The following is a 23,457-nucleotide window of genomic DNA, read 5'->3' as shown; positions in this document are numbered from 1 at the left end:
TGTAAGGTGACACTTGTGAAAAGCTCCACCTTAAAATACTCCTTGTGGAATTAACGTTTTGGTTTCTTAATTTCTCTTGTGACCCTGTTTTCTTCTGTATAAACAGCACTGTGGTTCCCATGCTGCTGCTCTTAACGTTGGGTTTGGGATGCTGCTACTGGAAACTGCAGAGCTTTGTCTCTGTCTGTCAAAGTGAGATGCCTTGGAGTCAGCTGCGGGATACCTCCTCCCTCCACAGAAAATAAGAAACCCCTCTGTCTGAGTCTCGCTGCTGACTAGGCTGGCTGGATTAGTGTTTGCCTTGATACCCTTTTCTTACAATATGAAAGGGTTTTGGGTTTGTTTTGGGTTTTGTTTTTTTTTTTTTGGCTGAACATTTGTGGCCAGTGATTTTGTAAAGGGTTTTACCTTCTGTTTTAAAGTTATACTGAAGTCAAACTGCAAGAATGTAGGAAGTTGTGAATGTAGGTGAATTGACAGGCACCAGGAGATGAGTACTAACAAACTTGTGGTTTAAAAGGAGTGTGTACTGGGGTGGTGGGTTTTTGTTTTTGATTGAAGCTGTGCATTTAATTTCTGCAGTTTGTAGGCAGGGAACTTTTCAAATCCTATCTGACTCATAGCAGGCTGTACCTATGCGTTAACAGGCAGTGGGCTGCACACTGTGTTGTTCTTGGAAACTGTTCAACTGTAAAAACAAGGCCACATCTGAGCTGAGACAGCCTGCTCTTAAGACAGACTCTCTTTTTTCATAGCCTGTTTCAGCAAGTAGAAGACTTGTGTGTAGTTGTTGAGCCCACCTTATTGTTTTAAAGATGTGGAGTTGCTTCTGGTATGCTTCTGTTCGTTGACAGGAATATTATTTTTACAGTATGAATTTTGAGGATGTAGTGAGTTTGAAATATAATAATAGAAATCAGAGTTGCTGTCATGACTGTAATTATAGTAATTCCAGTGATGACTTGTATCAGTAGCTTGCTGTTTAGGGTATCTAAGGCAGCCTGCCTTGGGGATATCTTCTATAAAGTTGCTAAAAAACCAGCACCAGACACTTGGGATATTGGTGTGGAGTAAAAGTTGCTACAACTATACCTCAAGGTCAAATTCTGTTTTTTGCCTCTAGAGGTAAGAAATGCTGCAATTCCCACTACTTCATTTGCTGCAGCTACAAATGTCTTAGTGGCTGGGCTCTGCCTGACCTGTTTTGTTTACGGTGTCTATTGTGTAAAAAGCACATAGCATGTTAACTAGGACGAGCCACCCCTTCTCCAGCCTTACATGGGCATCACTACACCAGCGTTTCCTCATTCTGGGGAAATTTGGGGCAACTGGATAGCTGATAAGATTAATATCCTTTTTTTCCCTAATTCTGGAAGATGTCGATTTAGTTTGCAGACATGAATGGTGTATAATGATAACAATGCCTCCTGATGGGTGTGTAATAATGCCACTGGTTTATTTTGTTTCTAGATGCTGTGACAATGGAGCTGAGCTGCACTGAAGTACCTCTTTATGTAAGTTCTACACCACCAGGCTTCTGCCTGGAGAGTCTCTTTCTTTTGGGTAACAGCTCATTCAAAAGCAGGGTGAATGAAACCAAAACCCATTCTCTGGTTGTCTTGAGGCTGTTGAATGTTGCTGTCTGATGCAGGCATGTGTGAGGATGATGGTTTTCAGTACTGCGGCTCAGTTGTCTGAAGTAAGTTTAAAATTATTTCCCCTTTATAATCATTATTTTCTTCTCCTTCAGTAGTCTCAATTGAGTTTTCAAAAGCAGAGTTAGTGCCTGTGAACAGACACCGCTCACTCTCTCTCTCACACAATTTATGGCTGTTTTTTCCCTGTAAGATTCCAAATTACCATTCTTTCCACTTCCTCAAAGCAGGAAATTGTATGTTCTGTCAAAAAACGAGTAAGTTGAAGTTTGTAATCAAATGGAATTTTTCCTTCAAAACCTGAAGTGATTGCTTAAAATAGGTGAACTCAGAGTTCAAAACCAGGTAGTAACAGGAGTGAGGACATGCCTTAGATAAGCTTGGTTTACTTGGTGCCTTCACTGGGTTGAGTATGAGGACTAAAACTTGGGCAGTCTAGTCATTATTATTAATAAACTGTGGTTGTGTTTTTTGACTTGTTCTGTGGTTTGCAATGAGAATGGCAGTAGCAGGGGTACGTGAATGTTGATGTCTAGGAGGGTAGTGGGTGGACAATGAATGATTTTCAAAAGGGTGGTAAAAGGTGAAACAAAGACAGAAACAAAACAATTATCTGCTTATTGTGATGAGATGGGGATGGAAATGGAGGAGTACAAATATTCTGTACCCTGGAGTATTAAAGGAACATAGGATTGCTAATGCACCAGCACAGGTTTTCATTGTATTTGTCAGTTTGGGAGTGGGAACCTCAGGCTCGCAAAAATTGGATGCAGTATCTTTAAAGGCAGTGTGTGGGGGGAGAGATTTGTGAGGCGTGCTCATGTGATATTGGTTGTGTTGTGCAAGGTTTTAAGAACAAATTTTTACAGAAAGAATAATCAAGGACATGGTGCTATTAAATAAAATTCAACATGGTTTTATCATAGGTGGCTGTGTCGGACTGATCTGGCATCTTTGCATGATAAGATAACTGACCACTTAGAGAAGGACAGTGCAATGGATTTATTCCAAGTTGTTAAAAATGAAACATTTGATACTGTGCCTCACAGGAAATTCTTATGGAAGATAAAGAAGGTGGAGATGAATATAAGGAGATAAGGATATATGGAGACTGCAAGAACAGTTATTAGGGTAGAGAGAAAGATATTACAAGTGATACCTCTTAAGGCCGGTTCTGTTTCATATTTTGATTATAACCCTGAGAGCCAGATGTAGGCTTGTGAAATTTGTGTAAATCTGTGGACATCATAATATTGGGAGATGTTGGTTAGTACTGAGGAGAATTCAGTTATTATGTGAGAAGATTGCATTTTCCCACCTTTTATTTACTCCAGTTAATAAGAGCATGGTACAAAGCTGTGCATTTGGGGACTAATAGTGATACATCTCTTATGATCTAGGGGCTCATCAGGTGGAGGCAGAGAGTGCTCGGGGTGTATTAGTCACTTTTACAGCGATGGATGTGAGAACATGATTTTAGTTGGGAACATTTGCCCTAAGCTTTGCACAAGCGAGAGCCTGTACTGGACCTGAGTGTTGGAAACTTGCTGGTTGTGGTCCGCAGCCTCTCACCAACCCAAGTGGGTAAGTCCCAGAGGGGTCTCCTAACTTGCTAACAACCTGATGAGAGTGGTTTGGATTGCCCTTAGGAGGTCACCAACTTGTTTTCTTATGGGTGGAGCTGGTGGGGGTGGTGTCTTTCTTCTGGGTCCCCAGTGTCCTAGCAAGCCTGAGGATAGTGGTGAAACATGGACTTCCAGAGACTTGGCAGCAGGAACACCTGGGGTGAGTTTCCCAGAAACTGGGACTGTAGTAATATTTTAACAGCTTCTTGTATTTTGTGTAGGTGAGTGTGTGTGTTTGTGGGAATGAGGATATGTAAAGCTTTCAGGGCTTCTGCAGGGAATGGGAAGGGGCTATGTGAACACCCTAAGCTGACTGAGAAAGATTCAAGGTTGTCTCTCAACTCCCATCTAAAACTTGGGGAGGTCTTGGCAGACCTTATACTGAGGTCATCTGAGGTTGATGTAGTTGCTCTGGTGAGTTACTGTCTGAAAGTGTTGCAGCTTCACAGTCTTGCCTGTCACAATATTGTTCCTAATCTGGGTACTTCTCAGTGCATCTGGGAAGATCAAAGAGGTCTGTCCATCTTGAAAAAGTCCTTGAGTCAAGGCATTTCTTTTCTCTTAGTTGGTTCCAATTACTTCATCAGTTCTGGAAATTCTTTCCAACTGCTTCTGCTTTAGTTGCATGACTTTGCTGGAGAACACAATCAAATCAGCATTTAAATTAGATGTGAGAGTCCTTTTTGATTGTGCAATTCCTGAGACTGTTTTCATTAAGCAGTTTTCTGGCTAGCTGAGCTTATCTAAAATCTGTTGAATATCCATAAGCAGGGATAGAGAAAGCATCTCTTGGGAAGACTGAGGGAACATGACAAATATTTGCATTGCGGTGAATTCAGGTTTTTCTCTGATGTGTTCTAGTCCCTTTTAAAGGGCACAGTGGAACTATGGAATATCGTGTCATGGCCATTGCATACAGTTCACATGCAACTTTAAAAATGTCAGCATATGGTCATAACACATTATTTTCCACAGGAGAAGTGGAAGCGGTCAAAAGATAGGAAGTAGTCCCTTCTTTCCAGCCTCTATAAAAGCATAGGTTTTTGTTCTTTGAGGGAGAGATCTACTGTATGCTGGGTCCAAAATTAGGATGCTTTTCATACTGTATTTAAACATGCTTATCGAGTGGATTTTACACTCTTCTTTACTCCAAGAATGTCTGTCTGTGAGGCTTGTACTTCACATCAAATTATCTGCGAATAACTGCAGTTCTGTGTTTATAATACACATTTTTAAAGATTATATGCAAGGTACTTTGTTGACTTGCTGTATGTGAGCAGCTGTTACACAGCTAGAGGATGCATCCATACAGTGCTGTTACTTCAAACTGCCACACTTCGTCAGTTATTGAATTTCTTTGCAAATCTAAAATAGTATGTGTAATCTGGTGGGCCGAGTGACAGCTGTTTCTTTTTTGTTACAGAAGAGGGAATGCATTCAGAAAGCTCAAGGACCTTGCTGGGTAATATAATTTTTTTTGTGAAATATAATTTAAAAATACTCTATGAAATTACTCCATTTCAAAAATGCATTATTTTGATACACTTCTCTTTATATGTAATTTTTGTGGCAGCAATACATTAAAATCTAATTACAACAGACATAAATGTCATGGTTTAAAAAATAAATGGTAATGAAACAGAACATTAAGTATTTGAAGCAGATGCTTTTCAGTTAATTTGAGGAGCCTGTTTCCGCCTTCTAGACAGCAAAATACTGTTAACCACATCATAAAATTACTCCATATAAGCCATTCTAATTTTCAGAATTGACTAGCCAAGGATAAACTGAAACATCATACATGTTGTCTCTTCTTTCAGTGCTAATAATACATTGTTTAAGTAAATAGAACTTGAATTTAATTAGCTTTTGCCCTCCTAAATTATGCTTTTTTAACTGATACAAATAAAATTATATTTATCCAGTTCTTTCTGTAAGGAGAGTGGCAAGCTGAGCCTTTTCATTTCACAGTGTACCAAACACAGTGTATGGAATAAGACCATGCTGTCTTCAGGAAGCCACTGGCTTCATTGTACATGGAAAAAAGACTATCCATGAAAGGTAAAAAGCAAAATACTTGATGAAGCACTCTTCAGATATTAAAGAATTTATGTGTGGCAGTTGTTCCTCCTATTGAAAGCAGTTTCTAGTGTGGAAAAACAAATCTCTGTCATGGAAAATCTTTCCTTTATTTTTAATGGTAGGTGACTGTTTTTTGTTTGTTTGTTTTAAAGAAATGTTATTAATTACCAACATTACCTTTAACATTGGCAAAGAAGTATCTTGGTGCCCTGGGACGAACATACTGTGGGAGCAGTCAAATCTCAAGAGCAGAAAATAAGTGATCTCAGAAGTTTGTAAATTATTCTCTGCTGAGAGCCTGATGAATGTTTCCTGTGGAAGCAGCAGAGAGAAGTAAAGAGATGCTGAGCCATGGAGGACATCCAGAGCAGTTCCCTGTAGACATCAGAGGGGCTGTATCTCCCATCTCATGGTTCCAAAGAAAGGAGTGCAGCTGCTTTAGATGGAGGCGCACTGACTCTGCATTCACAGCCATCTCCCCTCCGAGAATAAATGGAAGCCAGAGGAACCACGTCTCAACCTTTGTCCCCTCATCCTGCAGAGAAGCGAGAGGTACTGAGGCTAAGGGCTGTTCCCATGAGGGTTTGGAGCACTCGAGGCAGCGTGTCCTGAATTCATATGCTAATTCATGTGCATGTACAAACCTGGGCCACATCTGCACCAGCATTTGGCTTCACCCTTACACTGCTGGAACTCAGCCTTGGTAGCAGTGAAGGAGGAGGAGCAAGTGCAGCCTGGTGGCTGTGGCTGGCCTTCCAGGTGGACTTACTCTGAGCAGGATGAGATGGCAGTGTAGCTTCCCTGCTGCCTCCACGTTAACTGCTGGCCCAAGAGGTTTACTCTCTTAAGAGAGAGTAGGCATCCAAAAGTGGAAATTAAATGCTGGTGTGTGCAAGACAATCTGGCAGCTTTTTTTATCACATGCAATATACCTGTACCCTGTCCCTACAAGGGCATGTCTATATTACAGCCTCAGTTAATTATCCCTTGGATCCGTGCTGGTTTATTTCCTTCTGTCCATAAGTAACAATTTTGAAGTTCTTTTGAGCTTTTGTTGCTTTTTCAGAGGATATACCCCCCCTTCAGGAGTTTTTAGGCAAACACCTGGGCTACAGCCAGGTTCATTAGCGTCTTCACTGTTTTCGTAATCTGCGATCTTGTGGTTCCTCAAGGATGACCTGGCATAATTCCTTGGGACCCAGTTGAAAACGCAACTGCTTATTCACAGGTACCTTGGCCATAGAAGGTATTTGAGTAGGGAACAGAGAGGAGAAAGTGGAATAAAGGACATATTTCATACCCAAGGGGTGCAGACAGCAACAGCAAATTCCTGGACTGATTTTTAAGGTTCTTCAAACCAAAGCCTGCTGTACTAATGGACAATTTAACTACCTGGATTTCTATAGGTGAGAAATGTGATGAAACAGAATTAATTCTAAATGTTTTAGTTCACAAATAAGCTCACTTCATTATTCAGTAAGATAAAAGGCAAGCCAGTAGTCACTGCCAAAGGAGTGAAGCAAGGGAGCTGTGTCCAGCCAGCTGCCAGGGGCCATCCTGCCTTGCCCTATTGCTGGCTTTCATGCTCCTGCATTGAATTAGCCCTGGTACTGTTGTACCATCTGCACACCCGACAGCAGTGGCGTGGAAGGGGAAAAATAATTAAAAAGTTTCGTAATGGACATTTGCACAAACTACTTCCAGGCCAGTTTCAGAATATGCATGCAGTTCTACGGTGGAGGAAATTAAAGACCAAAGTTTCAGATTAGGAGTCAAAGTCCCGTTGAAAAGATCAGAAAGCAAAGGGTGGCAGAAAGTTCAATCTGAAAAGAGGATTTTAATGCATATCCAGGGTTTGGATTAATTTGGTACTCTGTCAGCAACTTCTAGTTGTCTGGTCTGGTTTTACCTCAAATGTGGGAGTTTTCCAAAGTGCACTGTGTTGGTTGATGTTGCTCCAGCTGAAGGCAATGGTGCACTCTGATATTCACACAATCCTCAACACTACTGAAATTTTCAGTTCTGCGATGAGACCCATGCAAAAGGTGACTAAATAAACAGGGTTTAATTTGTACTCTGGCAGTGTGTCCAGGAATAATTTGAGCACATATGCTGGAAAATGTTCAGAAGTACATAGGCAGAGGGACTCTGAAACCACTTGGTGAGGCAGTTAAAAAGTCATGAATCATCTTGTTCAGCAGGAAGAAATTCCAAAATTTTTTTCTAAAGTATGTTATTTGTATGCCTAGTTGGATCTAGAGCGACAAATGAGCTGCAATTGTTACCTTCAATGTATGGGTTTCACGTGCATGAGAACTGGGAAACAGAAGTAACAGAAATAATTCAACAATGTAATTCTGTTTTCTAAATGGTTGAAGTGAATTTCAAACTGATACATGATTCCAGCATGCTTTTGCATGATATGAGCAGGAAGTGGCAGTAGGACTTACATATTGATACTGAAGCGAGTAGTTGATCATCTACCTTGCCAAGCTGTGTGCCTTCCCAGTTCCTCCATGCTGAACTAAGAAGAGTTGAGGAAGGAAGAGGGGTAGAAAGGGTTAGAGATTTCCATGGTGGGATACAACTTTTGGATTTTCTGCTCTTGCCATGTGTTCGGTGTCTTCTAGCCAGCACTATGTGGAAAAAAGCCAGTTTCTAGCCCATCTTGCCCATCCTGTGTTTCCATGTTCTTTCCTGTTGCGGTAGAGTTGGCCATATCCTGGGCTTGTCTGTGTGTTCGGCCAGGCTGGTACCACTCTCTTGTTTAGATGGTGATTTCAAAACACAAAAGAGAAATGTGGTTTAAAATGTAAATGTGTACTGGGCTTCCAGCATTTGCTAATGCATGGAGCTGTGTTCGCTGGCTGGAGTCGTGAGTGTTTTGTTGTTGACACCCTGTGGGATCCTGGTCAGGTCTGTCATGGGTGGCTTGCATGGGGGCACACAGAAGAGTGTGCACAGGCTGGCCTGTGTTTGGGTGCAAAGTTGCTGTCGGAATGAGACTGAGGAAGTACATGTGAAAGGGTGGGATCTATTTTAAAAGATAGGAAGGAAAAGAGCAGGTACTTCGAAACATGTCCATCAGCAGTCAGATCATTTTTTGTTCCCATGGTGTATTATTTTTCCTCCATTTTTTGTTTTCCTGTTCACTCCTTAGACTGGCATTTTTCTGGGCAGGGACTTTGTGCTTACATGTATTTGTGTAGTGTCTGCAACAGTAGAGTTGTGACTGATGTCACATAGGACATGAGAAAATAAGTAATCTGATTTGTATATTGTGAATCAAGTCAACTGAAAGAGGTAACTCCTTTTTTTTAGTTAACAGTTACATGTCAGAATGGATGTTCATTTTCTATTAATATGCCTTATTGCAGAAATTTTCTGACCTGTGTGTGTGAACAGTTCATTCCCAAGCTTCTTAATTCCTCTGTATGATTTTATGCACCAACATAAATTGTGTTGCCATTGACAGCAAAACACTGAATGATATTTTTAACGACAGACTGGCAAGAATGTTAATACATGTTTTGGCACTGTGTAATGCTTGAAAAGATTTTTTTTTTTTCTTCCTTCCCCCTGGCCCCCCTTCTTTCTGATAAAGGCATCCAGGATATATTTATGTCTATCCAGTAGTTCAAGAGTTAGAAGATATCCCATTCTGCACAAGTATTGACTACTTTGCCATATGGGAGACTGAAAACTTTTCTCCACCTTACCTGTTGTCACAGTTCGGTGCACTAAACACAGCTGTAAGACAGCTGGTGACAAGTTAAAGAAAATAGTGACCATGTGATGCAAAGTGCTGATGTGCTATAAACTTGCTCTCTGGTTCAGATTGTTTAAAAACATTGGTAGATTAGTTCTGCACTAGCAGCCAGATCAGATATTGTCACTTTTCCTTCTGCTGACATACAGCAGGCATAAAAAACACAAAGCCAGCATAAGCTCTGTATCGTGTGCTCTCATTAATTCAACAAAATTGAGATTGTGAGCCCAGGTCTGGTGTGGGTCAGGTTAGTGTGGCAGGGTGTTGTTCATGATGATGTGTAAATGGTCTTGCTACCAGCTGTACCTTTAAATGAGAGATCAGTGTTGCCAGCCTGTGCTGAGGAAGAAATTAGTAGATGCTTTCATTCTGTTCATCTTTATGATTTGCGGAGTCATTGCGGGGTTTATTGCTCTTGGCTGAGTTCCTGGAGCCACCTACTTGTGATCATATAAAGTGTCTGAGCTTCTGCATTTGGCACTAGAATCTATTTCTGAAATGGCTGGTTGTTCATGTTATATTTGTGTGTATTTGTGTGCCTTTTGATCTTCCATTATGAGTTAATCCCTTCAGTACCCTAGTTGTTCCTTTGCCCTGCCATCACTGTGTATACCAGTACAGCAGTGCAGCGTGAAAGCTTTATGTGACAGCTGCATCGCAGCATTATGCTTTTTTGACCGCCTCCTTGCTGCATGCCATGATGTTTGTTGTGGCCTAAAATTCTGCCAGGCTTCCCTTGCAGCCTTGGTGAACCATAAGCTCCTGCTGTCTGTGTGCTTGACATCTTTTTGGGGATGGTGCTTTGCAGCAGGGATGAAAGCAATGCAAGCTGGAAGAGCTGACAGAAGCTAAATGAAGAGCAAAGGGCTGACTGAGAAGGTGCAACAGTAGAAACAGGACTGAGGAAGGCAATTTTCTGTGGTAAGGTGATGCTGTAGAAAATAAGGACCTGGAAGGCATCTGGGCATATTGCATGTGCACTGAATGAAATGCATCAATATGTCTAACATGTGTTTCTTTTTAAAGTGGATAACATTAGAGGCAACTTAGCAGTGCAGAGCACCAGAGACTTGCAGACATATGTATGTCATTACCTGTTACCGGGCTCCTTCTTTATAGAGGAGTTCTGTTTGGTTTTGCAGCAAATAAGCAGTATTTTAGATGCCCGCTTTTTTTTTTTTTTTTTTTTTTTTTCCTAATTCTGTTGGATTCTAATTCCTTTTCCTGGGGCCAAATCTTGCAGTTCTCAACAAGAAGCTTGTTCTTCTGCCTGTGCCTGTGAAGAGAGTGAGCCTGTGTTGAGGCTAGCGAGGAGGCAGAAGGTGTAGCTTATTTTGAGGCATCAGCTTTGGGAAAATGCCAGTGTATGCAATTTCAGAAACACCCAATACAGCAGGTGTCCTTCACTTTGTCACCACGGGAGGAGTATTGCAATAAGCTTGACTGAAAACCCACAAGGTTTAAGGGTGATCTGCTATTAAAACCCAACAAAATAAACCACAACCCTTCAGCTCTCCTCCTCTTCAAAACAAACAAACAAAAATAATCCAGCTCTGAAGTCATCAACAGGCTAGAGCTCAGCTTGTGCATGAAAAAAGCTGTACAGAAATGGAGGCTGTGCTGAATTACTTAGTGTGGCCTTCTGGCACATTGCTGGCCATTCTGTATCACTCAGCTAAAGGGTTATCAAGGCCAAAGACTTGTTAGGCCCTTAAAAAAGCCAAAATATGTACTGGCTGCGGAAGGTGGCAGAGGGCAGGCAGGGAATTGTTTGGGTGGGAAGAAGTTCCCAGCAATGTGGGTTAGGTGACTGTGCAGGGAGTGCTTTCAGAACAGGGTGGACAAACCCTGTCTTTGAGGAAGAAATTGGACAGCATTGATCCTGCCTTGAGCCAGGGGAGTCAGCTAGTTAACGTCTCAGGATCTCTTCCATTCTTCTTGTTCTTTTTCGCTTGGACTGTACTTTTGTCATTGGTTTGGCTGTAACAGAATGCTTTATTTTTTTCCAGTTTATTGGGGCTACTTAGCAGTCAAAAATGGTGGCAATAGCTTCTACCAACGCTTACGATTCCTTTTAAAAAGGCACTGCGTCTAAACCAAAGTGATTAACTTGCTGATATTTCATATCGAAAGAGGGCTGCTTGTTGGTCTTCGTTACGAAATTTCTCTGTTAGTGCTTTTCTCTTCAAGCTTGTGCTGGGACCTTGCTAGAAGCATCCTTCAGATTATATTCTGGGATGCAAGTGGTCACTGAACCCTTTTTTCTCACTCTTTTGACAAGAACGGAGAGCTGCCTTAGCTGCTAGTTGACGGGCTTCCCTTGTGCTGTCTTGCCTTAAGCAAATATGGGGGAGATGCTTCTTACTTGTGCCCAGAGGTGTCTGCTCAAATGGTTCCTCTGCATTTCTCACAAAGCTGCCTCACACTGAAGAAGTACCTACAAATACTTGGTGCGTAAAGCTGATGTTGTTTGGAGAATCTGCCGTGGCATGTTTCCTGCATGCAGGCAGTGTCTTGGGCACAGGCGTAGAGGCTGAAGACTGGCATTTTACCTGGTGCAAATAAGTGAGGTTCTTGGGGTCCTGGTGGACTTTTGCAGTGTAAACTGGCAGAGGACCAGCTCTTGTCAAAGCAACCGTATGTGCATATTTAATTTTTATAAAAATCTACATGTAGGCTTTTGGGCATGACTGTATCATCACATACCTTGTCTCCAGTCTGTACATGGAATTATGGTTGTTCTGTTACCCTGAATAGAAAAGAAATTAATTCTACTCAGTTGCTTCTTAAGTTATTAATTGGGACACCCCCCCTTTTTGTTTAAGATGTATATAGTTAGGAAATTAATGTTGCAGAGAAATGTTGATCTTTTATCTCCTATTTTGTTTTTCAGTTTATTACTCCTTTCCTTCCCTGGGTTTAATTGCTGTTTCATTGTGTGTTTAGCCTTGAATCCCATTGCATTCCATTGTTAAACAAGTCCATGACAACACTTACTGCAATGTGTCGACAAGAACTGTCTGGTGGATGTTATAAAAATATCACTGAACATTAGAAAGGCATATTTATATCTTTGTCCTTGTTATTAATGATTTGAGTATGGTTGTTTTGTGTTTATTTACAGTTACCCTAGTGCTTTTTTAGCATCTTTTGAGTAGGATTGTTCGTAGCTGCAGCTAAGTTGCAGCAAAGGTCATTGAAACTCTATGGCTGCTCAGGGAGAGTATCTTGCCACTATTCTTGTCTAAGCACAAGTAAAATATGTTTAAACAATTCAACTTAAAATATAAAGATTTTCTGAAGTGTGTCTTTTGAACAGTGAAGAAATATTTATGTTAAATTGTAGTGGCTAGTGGCAGCTGGAGGAAACATAGCGGTGGCACCATAGAAGAAAAAAGCCCCGTTATTGCTAGCAATACTTGGGGATTCATGTTTACTTTGAGATGTTGGGACTTGCATTTTGGGAGTAATGAAGCCATTTTTTTTACCCCTGCACATAGATGCTTTTCTTAGAGCATGTAATTACAAACATGATGTCTGTTTGTACCATTATATTTACAGATATTTCTTTGAAAATGCTGGATAATACATTCTTTCTCAAGCTATTGTGTTGTTTATACAGTTTGGTAAAGACATTTTTAATGTACTTTAGAATGCATTATTTTTATGGTAAAAGGCTGTTGGGAAAATAGATTTATCCAGGCTGTGTATGCAAGGATAGGGACCAATTGTTGAAGTTTGAGTGTTAGCCAGCGCAATCGTCTGGGTCTGGAACCCCACTAAAGGTCTTTTTATGTTGCAGCTGTTTTGCTGGGGCAGGTTGGTGGTGAAATAGGTGGTGTTACCTAAATGAATCCAAAGTGGAAGAAGCTCGGTTCAGGTTGAGGGCCAATTATTTATTAGGGCTCAGGGCGACTTGCAGCAGAGTAGGCATCAGGCACACTGGAAGTGCCATGGTCGCTCCTTCAGCCTGTCCTGCCTGCCTGGATGCCGCTGTGCCTCAGCTGTGAGGGTTTGCTACCTCCCTTCCCCTCTTCTCCTGGTGGGGAGCCCGCCCCAGTCCCTCGCTGGGATGCAGAAGGGGGTCAGACCGTGGCTGGAGGTGGGAGCTCTTCTCCTGAGGCTGTGGGGAGTCTGGTCTTTGCTGCTCCCTACCTGGGATGTGGGGCTCAGGGGACCCTGCTGCTGCGTGCCTGACCTGGTCAGCTCTCAAGCACCCTAGAGAAACCAAAGGAAAACATACATCTGAAAAACCTGTTTGGTTACACTGAAGGAGTGCGTAGACCTATAAATCCTGTTAAAAACACAAACCTTCCTAATGTCCTTCTCGGTGCCGGAGCCAGGGCAGTGTTTTCACTGGTAGTAAAAGCTATGCTTTCCTTTATGGATCCCAGAGAGGTCAAAGCTGCCAAGCGCTTGTTCAGCCACAGGTTTAATGTGTTTAAGGTTGGTGTCTTTCTTAAAGCCCCTGTAGCTGCAGCCTTCTCTCCCTAGTCTTCCTGCATGCTCTTTTGTTTTTTATTTCAAGGATTGCGGTGATAATCCTGGCTGTCATTAAATCAGTGGCAAAACTCCTCCTGGCTTCAGTGGACTGAGGGTTTCTCCCACGCTCATCTGTACAATTTCTGGTATCTTTCTGCAGTTGAAGGTGCTCATATGGCTGCCTGAAGTTCTCTGCTGTTGCAGGTTTGGATGGTGTTTGAGGGATCTCCACTTCCCATGTGTCCCTGTGGTGGTTTGATAGAGTTGAGTACTTGTTTTGAGCCACTCAGGTCTAAGTCTAAGTAAGATAATGGCTGGCTGGTCTCAGTAAGTGTCCTTTGACTTTAAAATTTGCTTCCACTCCAAGTCCATCAGAATCAACACTGTGAGCTTGAGGGCAAGGACCTTCCTCGGCATCTACCTGAGAAACCAGCTGTGACCAAGGGGCTGTGTTGATTTGCCAGGACAGTGAAGTGGCACATCTTCCCCATGCTTTGACTGAATGGGGATTGAACTATCTGTGGTCCACAGGGACCCTGAGAAGCATGCTTCAGCATACCTACGCATAGAATTAAACCTGTAAATCCTTGTTATGTTTTTCCAAGTTCATGAGGATATAAGTAAGCTTGTTAGGGAGAGGAAGGAGTGGGAGAGAGGTTGAACTGTCATTAGACAAATGAACTTGTGAAAATAGTGTCAAAGACACCTAGCAACTGGTGGATTGTCAGGAATCTGGCCCAGCAAAGTCGTCTCACAGCTGCCCTGTATTCAGGCCACTTGGCTGGTTTTCCAAAGGTGAGGCACCTGTGTGACTTATCCAGTTTGGGTTTTGGTACCTAGAGGATAAGTGTTAAGCCTAAATTGGTTCTGTATTTAGAAATGCAGAAGAAATAAGCCAGTTGGGATGTGTTTCCGGCTTCAGTGTCTGGAGTGAGCTCAGAACAAACATTGCTCTGTAGGAGCACGATGTCCCATTTCAGGTAGTGCATATATCATAAATTATTTCTGTTGTTTTTGCTCTTTTGTACTGATATGTGAATTATGGCTTAATTACCTACTTTTAAATGCTGATAACTGTAATTGTAGTCTCTTCATACTTTAGTGATAGACCAGCGTCAGAGGTTTTTTGCAGATTTGAGAAGGTGCTTTGGTTGTGCCTTGCAGAATGGGGTGGGGAGCAGTGGAGGAGTGCTTTTCTCAGATGTGGTGAGGGTGATGCTGAAAAAAATGTTTTTTATGAGTATGAATTTCTCATGGAACTCCTGGAAATGTGTTTCAGTGTTGTTTACCTACACTATTTAATTGTTGTGGTAGTCTAGTGGATATATGTTTTGACTGAGAGACTGGATTGAGCACTTGGACTCTGCCAAGAAGAGGCTCTGTTACAAAAGAGGTAGCATATCCCCAAAATCTCTGGGAAGGCCTTGTGAAGCAGAGGGGCATTGCTTTGGTGGAGGAATACATTACTGAGGCTCATTGCAAGATCCAGCCCAATTCTTTCCTTCCTGTGTGTCTTGCTAGGAAAGGAGGAAGAGGATGGAGCTGGAATTGTTGGCACTTCTGTTGCTCTCCGAGTTCATTTGTTTGCAGAGGAAAGATCTGTTCAGGTAGTTCCTGCTGCAACCTGCTCCCTGGGCTGGGCTGGGCTGGGCTTGCCTGAGGGAGCCAGGAAATAAATGCCTCTGCAGAGAATGGGTATAATGGAAAAATATAAATTATCCCTCAGATTTAAGCTAATAAAATAAACCCTTTTCTTAAAGGGCTAATGTTCTGCCTAAGTGAGCTTATTTTGTGTGTGCAAAGAAGCTGATAGAGATCAAGTTTGTGCATATTTCTGAAGCTCTGTTGCACTTCTCTAACACTGAGCTTTAACAATTGCTACCACACATAGTTATCCAAAGTAGAATAGAATAGAATATTTCAGTTGGAAGGGACCTACAACGATCATCTAGTCCAACTGCCCAACCACTTCAGGGCTGACCGGAAGTTAAAGCATGTTATTAAGGGCATTGCCCAAATGCCTCTTAAACACTGACAGGCCTGGGGCATCGACCACCTCTCCAGGAAGCCTGTTCCTGTGTTTGACCAAAGTAGTTGTGGCACTGAAATTTTGTTTTATTTGCAAGGTATATATTTTTCAACACTTTGTATATTAATCTTTCCAGGCTGTTCTTATATGGCCTGGGAGGCCCTAATTTTTTTTTGGTTTTGCTTCTAATAAGGTTCTCTGCATCAGTCTTTTCCCCAGACCTTCATGTGACAAATGCTGGGGTGTATCATCCTTGGGAGAAATTTTTGGCCCAAAGCTCTTCAATGTCTTGATCAAAGTTGTGGAAGAAATGTACAGTCATTGCTAGTAAGGTTGGCAGCTCTCAGTAAAATGGTGGATTACATGTGTGCAGTGCTGATAGCATGGTAAAGTCAATGCCCTTGAGTGATCTGCATTTAAATGCAGCTAAAGGCAAGGTCCTACATCCAACAACAGAGTGCAAAGAACTCTGCAAAGAACTAAATAAGCTGGCAGACTTTTCTCTCATCTCCTCTTCCTCTTCTCCACCCTGAAAGGCTGCATTTTGGTCCGACTTTGGAGTTGGGTGAATCCTTCTGCCTTTTCCAGCTGCAGAGTCTGGAAGGGGCTCACAACATGCATCACTTTCCCCAAGTATTTTTCTACCTAGAAGTTTTCTAGAATGGACTGCAAGGTGATCTTTGTTTGAAGAAAAAAAAAATCAAATAGTTCCGATAACAAAGTTGGCTTCACACAGAGGAAATGAACAGTGTGCTAATTACAGTGCTGTCTCGCTGCAGCTTGCTTCACAGCTGTGAAAAGTAATGGGAAAGCTCCCTTGATGTGTGCATAGACATACACAGGGACATCTCTTGTGGCAACAATAAAAGCATCCTCAGAGTTCAGTGGTATTTTTGTTTTCATGTGTGTAATGAACAAGCCTCTGCCAGCAGTGTTTGGAGGGAAGTGCAAGTGGTCATAAGAGTGGGAAAGACTGGTTTGCCAAATACACACATTTGTGCCAGCAGTGCAAAGGGATTGTGGGTGCAGCCATCTCCATCAGTAACATTTGTTTGTGATATTGTCTAGCTGCATTACAGTATCTTTTTTTTATTAGTGCATATATATATAAGGATGTAGATTGTATGTGTGCTACATATGCAACATATTGTCTAATAATTAACTGTACAATAACTATATTAAAATGTAAAAAAAAGATTTTGCAAATGTAGGAAAGGAATTGATGAAACATAGTATAAGGTTCTTCTTTCTAGTTTCACTCTGTCCTATGAACTCCATTTGTTTAGCAGCCTATAGATCCCTAACGCTTTTATTGGAAGTGCTGCTTTACATTCAAACCTGGCATTAAATAGATGTAATTCTGTGCTAAGGGAACACTGTGCTGAAGGAAGAGGTACTTAAATAATCGGGTTTAAGTGTAGTATTAGATACATTTTGAACATCCATGTTGTTCCCTTTAGCTCAAATGATTTTATTTTTTTCATGTCTTTTCCAAAGGGTGGCTAGCATATCTTACCTTATAAAGATCAAAGTTTCCACGCAGGTTGGTATTACAATGTCTCTGAAGTACAGTAAGTATGCCTTCCGAAACACAGGCTAAGATGGGCTCTGCCATGTGTCAATCTGAAGCCAGGGTGAAGGCTGTAGCTCCGAGGAGAGGATGAGGGGGGCAGAAGGGCCAAAGTGTGGTGGAAGAGGAGTTGTTGTGTGAGAGGGCAGGCAGCAGTGCGGCTGGCACGGGGCATGGCCGCATGGGACAGGTGCTGTGCAAAGCAGTGGAGGGACTGGAAGGGATGGAAGTGGAAGGGTGAACTCCAGCAGCAGTAGGATGCAATCATAGAAGATTTTCAGGTGGTGAGAAGGGGAGATGACGTAAGTGCAGCAAGGGTATTTTGAAGAGGAGTAGGTGAGAAGAGAAAAGATACTTTGAAGGTAGAGCAAAAGGCATTTGTGGTGGCCTGAACAGCAAACTGATGCATGTTTTAGTAGTGGCAGCAAGGAAGATGATGACGGAATTGAGCAACACGAAACGAGAACATCTGAAGACAGGATGGTTGCGAGGGCAAATGGCAAGTGCTAGAGGTGATGATAGGGGCTTGTCCTTTGGGAAAGGACATGTGCTTCTCATGCCAAGTGTGGTAACCATCCAGCATCAAAAGTGTAGCTTAATATTCCCCTGTGACAGTTACTTACTCTGTTATCTTTGATTCCTCTCTAGTAATATAGCATTTAACCCTCTTTTTGGATCACGTGGGATTTTCCAAATGAATCACTTAATTGTTTATCCAGATATAAGCGAGCTGCCATTTTGCCTTCATTCTGTAAAATCTTTGCTTAAGTTACCAGCAATTTCTTATTCTGGAGGGTTGTAAGGAGTGGTTTATGAAAAACCTGCTCTTACCATATACACATGAGCTTTCCACTCCATCTTTTCCCCTCTTGCTTTTTTCCTTCACCCATTATAAGACAAGGAGTTGTGAAATTCTCCCCTGTGCCTGCATGTTATGCAGTGTGATCAGTTTAAGATATTCCTCTGTCCTTACTGAGTCTAAATTAACATTTTTAAAAAAGGAGCAGTATAAGCCAATGGCTACAATTTGAGCTTGATTTTTTTTTTTTCATTCCCCTAGAGTAGGCCTTTGAAATGGGAAATGTTGGTAGAAAATACCTCCCTTGTTTCACATAGTTAGTGCAAAAAAAACCCATGAAAGCTGGCTAGCTATGTAGTCCCTCAGCCTTAGGGGTCCAGAGGCTATACAGGTGGTTTGGGAGTTGTGGCCACAAGTGCCCATGTGGAAGAAATTCTGCTGTGCTCCTGTGCACCAGGCTGCTGTCAGCTAAGCACCAACTGGCGCAGTCTGTGGAGTGTCTTCAGGGATTTATCCTGTTCCTATCTCTACAAAATAGCCATCCATAGTATTACTCAACAGACAAAAAGGGCTATTCACAACTAACATAAAAAGATTTTTTAAAAAAGGAGATTAATAACAATAATAACAATAATAATACATTTGGGGTGTAACCGTGCACAGCACAAAGAGAAATAGGAGAAAACTCTTGGCTGTTATCAGTTCAGGCTACTAAAAAGAGGTGCATTATCAGTTTCTGGGGATGACAGGCATGCTTGCTTTCAATACTGGACTCCTAATGTTGTTTACATCTATCCTTAGAGGAACAATCCTATCTAAGGAAGATTTTGTGCCTGAAACTAGCCTTTGCCTCTTCACCCCTAGTTCAGTAGACCCATCTGTATTTAAGAGGAAAACAAATGCAGGATTTGCATTGTTATGAGTGATGAGAAAGATGTCCTTGGGGAAGGCAGGCGACGATGTGATGTTGTGGGGTGCGGCAAGAGTCTCACTGCAGTAAAGTGTATGTTTGCCATATAATGAACAGGGGAAAGAGCCAGGTGCTTGTCAGGACAGTCAGGGACATAACTGTGGTTTTCAACCATGGAAATTTCTGTGCTACCGTGTTGTGCTTTGGTGCAGGTTTTTACCAGACTTGTTTACGGAGCCAGTGGAGTTAGTGCTGTGGTAACTGTTTTGAATAGAGGCAGGGCAGGCATCGTTTGGAAGCGTGAATGGCTGAGATATTCTTCTGCAGCGTGTTTTCCAGAGAACACCATTTCTGCCAGATATTGGGGCAATTCTGTCTTATTTAGAACAACTCTGGCAGCCAGGGACTGTGGTGGAGCACACTGTCCTCCTCTTTGAGGAAATGCAACTTCATCTAAATTTCCTCCCTCAGACGTGTCAGACATTTGTTATTGTTTGCTGCTTCTCAGATCCCTTTCCTGTTGTTCTTTGAAGCTATTGTATGACAGATTTTTCTTGGCTAGTTGCTTTCTATTTACTATAAAGAAATCCATTATCAGATATCTGAGAACTAGTGTTCTTTGAAACCAGCATAGGCAGTTGTAGAATTACATCAGTGCTTTTGTTTTGTAAACCGAGTCTAAGATAATTTCAATCACTTTTGAATTTTTAAATTTTTCTAACACAAAGCATGCTTTTGTAAATAGCAAAATACTCAGGTTCACCGACTTGCTTGTTCTGAAGCATTTTAAACAAAAAGTCAGTTATATTTGTGTGGGTCAGAATGAAAGGAATTCATTGAAAGACATTATTTAAGAGGCAGTTTTTAAAATCACCTTTGCTTGTGCAGGCATAAAACCAGTGTTATTTTCTAAGTGGAAGTAGAAAACTGCAGATTTGTCATTGCATCATAGCCTCTGTATAGTAGAGTTGAAAAGGTTATAATAAACTTGCATCTGAAGTAAGTATCAGTGGGTTTGTTGGAGATGAGAAACTTACTGGATGTTTCTGAAAGCACCTTCATTTTTCAGGGACAGGTGACTATACATGCAAAATTTGACAAAGACATTTACCTCCCAGAGGACGCCGAGTTTTACTTTGTTTATGGTGGATCCCTGAAGAGGCACATAATGTTTGCTGAGCGAGTTAGTGACAATGCTCTTCAGTCCCTTGTTCCAGGTGAGCGTTAACTCCTGTTTACATTTGTCATCTCGTTGCTATACCCCACCCCCATTTCAAAGCTGGGCTCAACTGGACGTTTTGGTATAACTCTGTTTTATGGCTCTGTAATGGAGGAAAAGCAGGAATTGAATGGTGGCCTTTAGGATCCAGGCTGAGTTTGACTGACCATAGGTGATCCTGTAGCAATCCACCGCAGCACAGTATCAGGCGTAGACAGTGTTACTGGGCTTGCATAGTTGGCTGTGCGTTGAAGTGCAGTCTTCAGGGATGGCATAATTTTTAATGTGAATTAATTCTGTGCCACAGCTGTTTGACTCCAGGCGTCCTAACACCTGCAGAAGTCATGTTTTTTATCTGAGCTTTCCCTGGGTGCAGCAGTCAGCGTGGCATGCCAGGCCCTCGTGGTGGAGATGTGTGATGCTTGGAGCTCCGCTGGAGAAGCGCGCAGTGCAGAAGTGTCAGGGGTTCCAGGGGTGCCTCGCTGCAGGCGGGGCATTTGTGTTGCCTCCCAGCCAGCTCTCTGCCTTGGCGCTGTCGCCCTCGTGGATGTAATATAAACCCTGGTTGTCACCTTTATTGTGTGCTTTGTGACCTTTTCATTTGTGTGAGTAGGTGGCTATAGACACGATGTACCTGTGCAGTAGGATCTACTTGTTATTTGTGCTTGTCTTCTGAAGGGGATTTAAAGTCTGAAAATAGCTGCTGAGTATAAAAAGGGAAAGTTCGCTGCTGTTACATGGGGACTCCTTTGATCCTGTAAATGGTAAATGATTGTGATGGATTACAACTGGAGAAAATGCAGCTTTGAGGCCTGAAATGAGACTGCTAAATGATTGCTTCTGGGCTAGGAATAAAAACAGGAGTCTACAGGCCACATTTAATCCTCTGCCTGTTCCTAACAGAAGCCATGAGCAAATGAAAATGAAGTGTGAGGTTAAAATATAGCCCTGCTGATGTTAGTGTTGTTTCGTAGGGGCCAGATTAAACATGAGGGAATGCAGAGCACTTTAAAAACAACTGGAGATGTGGTAGGTACGTGCTTTCTTCTGCAGTTACTAGACTGCATATATACTTGTAGTTCTTAAGCGATATTTTGGAAAATTTAGATTTGCATCCATAGTACATCATGGTTAGCTCTCCAGTGAGAGGGACAGCTTACACCTGTTTTAGATGTATGACATCCACCCTCACTTAGATGGCAAAGGGGGAGGAGGAGGAATGCACAAGGTACTTAAGAGGTTTGAGAGACAAACTCCCTTGGACTTTGAGGGTCCCAGCTGTAAGTTAGAGAGTTGGTACAGCATTTAATCAAGTCTGCCAAAAGCATGAAGCATGCATTAGTTAAAAGCTTCTGGGTTTTGGCCTACATGGAGACAATGGGTAAGTACAAAATGGGTGTTAATACATAGATATATTACTAAGAGTTTGTGTTGCAGGCCACTCTACCACTCTTTTCATAAGCATCTCATTTTTCTTAGTTCTTATCCAAGAACCGTCAGGCTTTTGATTTGTGGGATTTCATCCTGATGTGGCTACCTCTTCTTTCCATTGTGGTTAAAGAACCTTGACCTAGAAAGATTGGTTCTTGAATTAATTGTGTTAGTATAATTGGAGGGACTAGCAGTTCACAGTCTGGCTGAATCCAAGTTCATCACCAGAAATGGTTGGTGGATGCACTATGACAAACAGATGTAGTTAGAGGGAAGAATGAAATAATTCTGGATGAGTAGTCACAGCTTTTAGATGCGGGGGGAGGGGAATGAGGAAAAACTAAGGTATTTTCTGAACATAGGTAATGCTAGTGATTAATTTACATTATAATTATAGGCCATGGATGCCAAGAAACAGTTTCTGTCTCTGTGTTAATGTACACAAGGGGATACTCACCTGTGGTCCTCGGCAGCTGTCCTGTCACTTACAGAGAGAATCTGTCTTGCAAGTTGTCTCGCTTTCTGGTTGATCACGCAAAATGTGTCACTGCCACTAGTCACAAGATGTTGCTAGATAAGTTTGGGCTAAGGATAAAAGATCTGCAGTCCCTGGATAATGATTTGATGATGGCTGTTGCTCATGAAGAATTGCCATCGACCTGGAACATCCTTGGAAGCTCCTCAGAAGGTGGTAAGGTTTTATCTCAAGTTGGAAAGCTTTTAGTAGTGGTTTGGTGCACAGTTCAGAGCATAGTACCTCACCGTTTTATCCCAGGTTCTCAACCCTTGCGCTTTATTTTGTGGTTAAGATGAAAAATTGTTCAAGTATGAGAAGGGTAATCCGAGATTTGGTTTGTGCCCAGAGGTTTAAAAAGCATAATAATGGTTATTGTAACTCAGTCTCTCCAGAAGCCTTTTCTGCCTTGACTCACTGTGAATACAGTTCTTTATTTATAAATAGACTCTGTCTTTGCAAGATTAAAGAGCTGTCTGTTTAAAAAAAGCAAGAATTGCAGCAGTGAAGTATTGCTGCCATGATTCCAACCAAGTGAGATATTTCAATTACGCAGACAAAAAGCAGACAGTCATAAAACAGAAGAATGTGTTACTGTAGGCATTCTGATGTATAGAATAAACATAATTTTTATCATGGTTCTGTCAGTGTTTATGCTTTATTTATGACTGTGATCATTCTTTGGGGAGAATATCATTAAACAAGTTCTGTGGCTTTTTTTTATTGTAGAGGAAGTGGGATGAAAATATACACGAAACTTTACATTAGGGTATGCCATTGAAAAATTTTGTAACAAAATCGGGTGAAATTTTCCTGGTTTCATTGCAAACAGAAAACTAGTTGGGTTTTGGTGAAGTGTATAATTTTTTTTGCAGACCCAGCTGATTTATAGCTGAGGTTGGAAATAGTGTTAAACTTGATGGCTTCACATGTTTTTCATTGAAAATTTGGTATTTTTGGCTGTTTTTCTTTTAGTACTTTAAATTGCTAAAAATTGGAGGACAGGCAGTTTCCATATGAGCCAAACTGAAAGAGACATTCAGGCAAGCTTTTGGGAAGTAAAAACACAGCACTTAGCGAATTTCTTTGGGTGAGGGCTTTTTTCCTGTCTTAAATTTTTCTAATTCTTAGTGACAGATAGCTTGAAGTCTGCTACTGCCTTGCTCAGGAGAAGGATGTTTTTTGTCTGTCTGTTGTAAACAGCTCTTTCAAGAGATGTAAAAACAAATACCAAGTATCATTCAAATATTGGCTAGACAGGAGAGAATAAAAAAAAAAAAAAAGCTGTTACTTGTTTCATTTTGGTGTGTAGTAAATATTTGTTCACATAACTCAACTGCTGGAATGGCTGCTGGATCTTGGCAATGAAGAC

The 23,457-nt window shown here is 41.6% G+C and overlaps 1 protein-coding gene across 8 annotated transcripts in view; it reads left to right on the top strand.

The window, feature by feature from the left end:
• Window positions 1-23,457, top strand: part of ARHGEF28 (Rho guanine nucleotide exchange factor 28) — a 125,823-nt gene that overhangs the window by 7,017 nt on the left and 95,349 nt on the right. For 4 of the 8 annotated variants that reach the window (XM_075021226.1, XM_075021223.1, XM_075021219.1 and 1 more), the window contains exon 1: window positions 5,653-5,914. In XM_075021226.1, the coding sequence (XP_074877327.1) occupies window positions 5,668-5,914 (247 nt within the window). In that variant the 5' untranslated portion in view covers window positions 5,653-5,667. Of the gene's footprint in view, window positions 1-1,470; window positions 1,515-5,652; window positions 5,915-19,990; window positions 20,139-23,457 lie in introns of those variants that run through there. The other 4 variants (XM_075021220.1, XM_075021221.1, XM_075021224.1 and 1 more) reach the window with 2 other exon arrangements.

Source organism: Buteo buteo, chromosome Z, assembly GCF_964188355.1.
Source record: "Buteo buteo chromosome Z, bButBut1.hap1.1, whole genome shotgun sequence".
NCBI classification, from domain to species: Eukaryota; Metazoa; Chordata; class Aves; order Accipitriformes; family Accipitridae; genus Buteo; species Buteo buteo.
The sequence above is the reverse complement of the archived record's forward strand: the minus strand, read 5'-3'. Positions and strand labels throughout refer to the sequence as shown.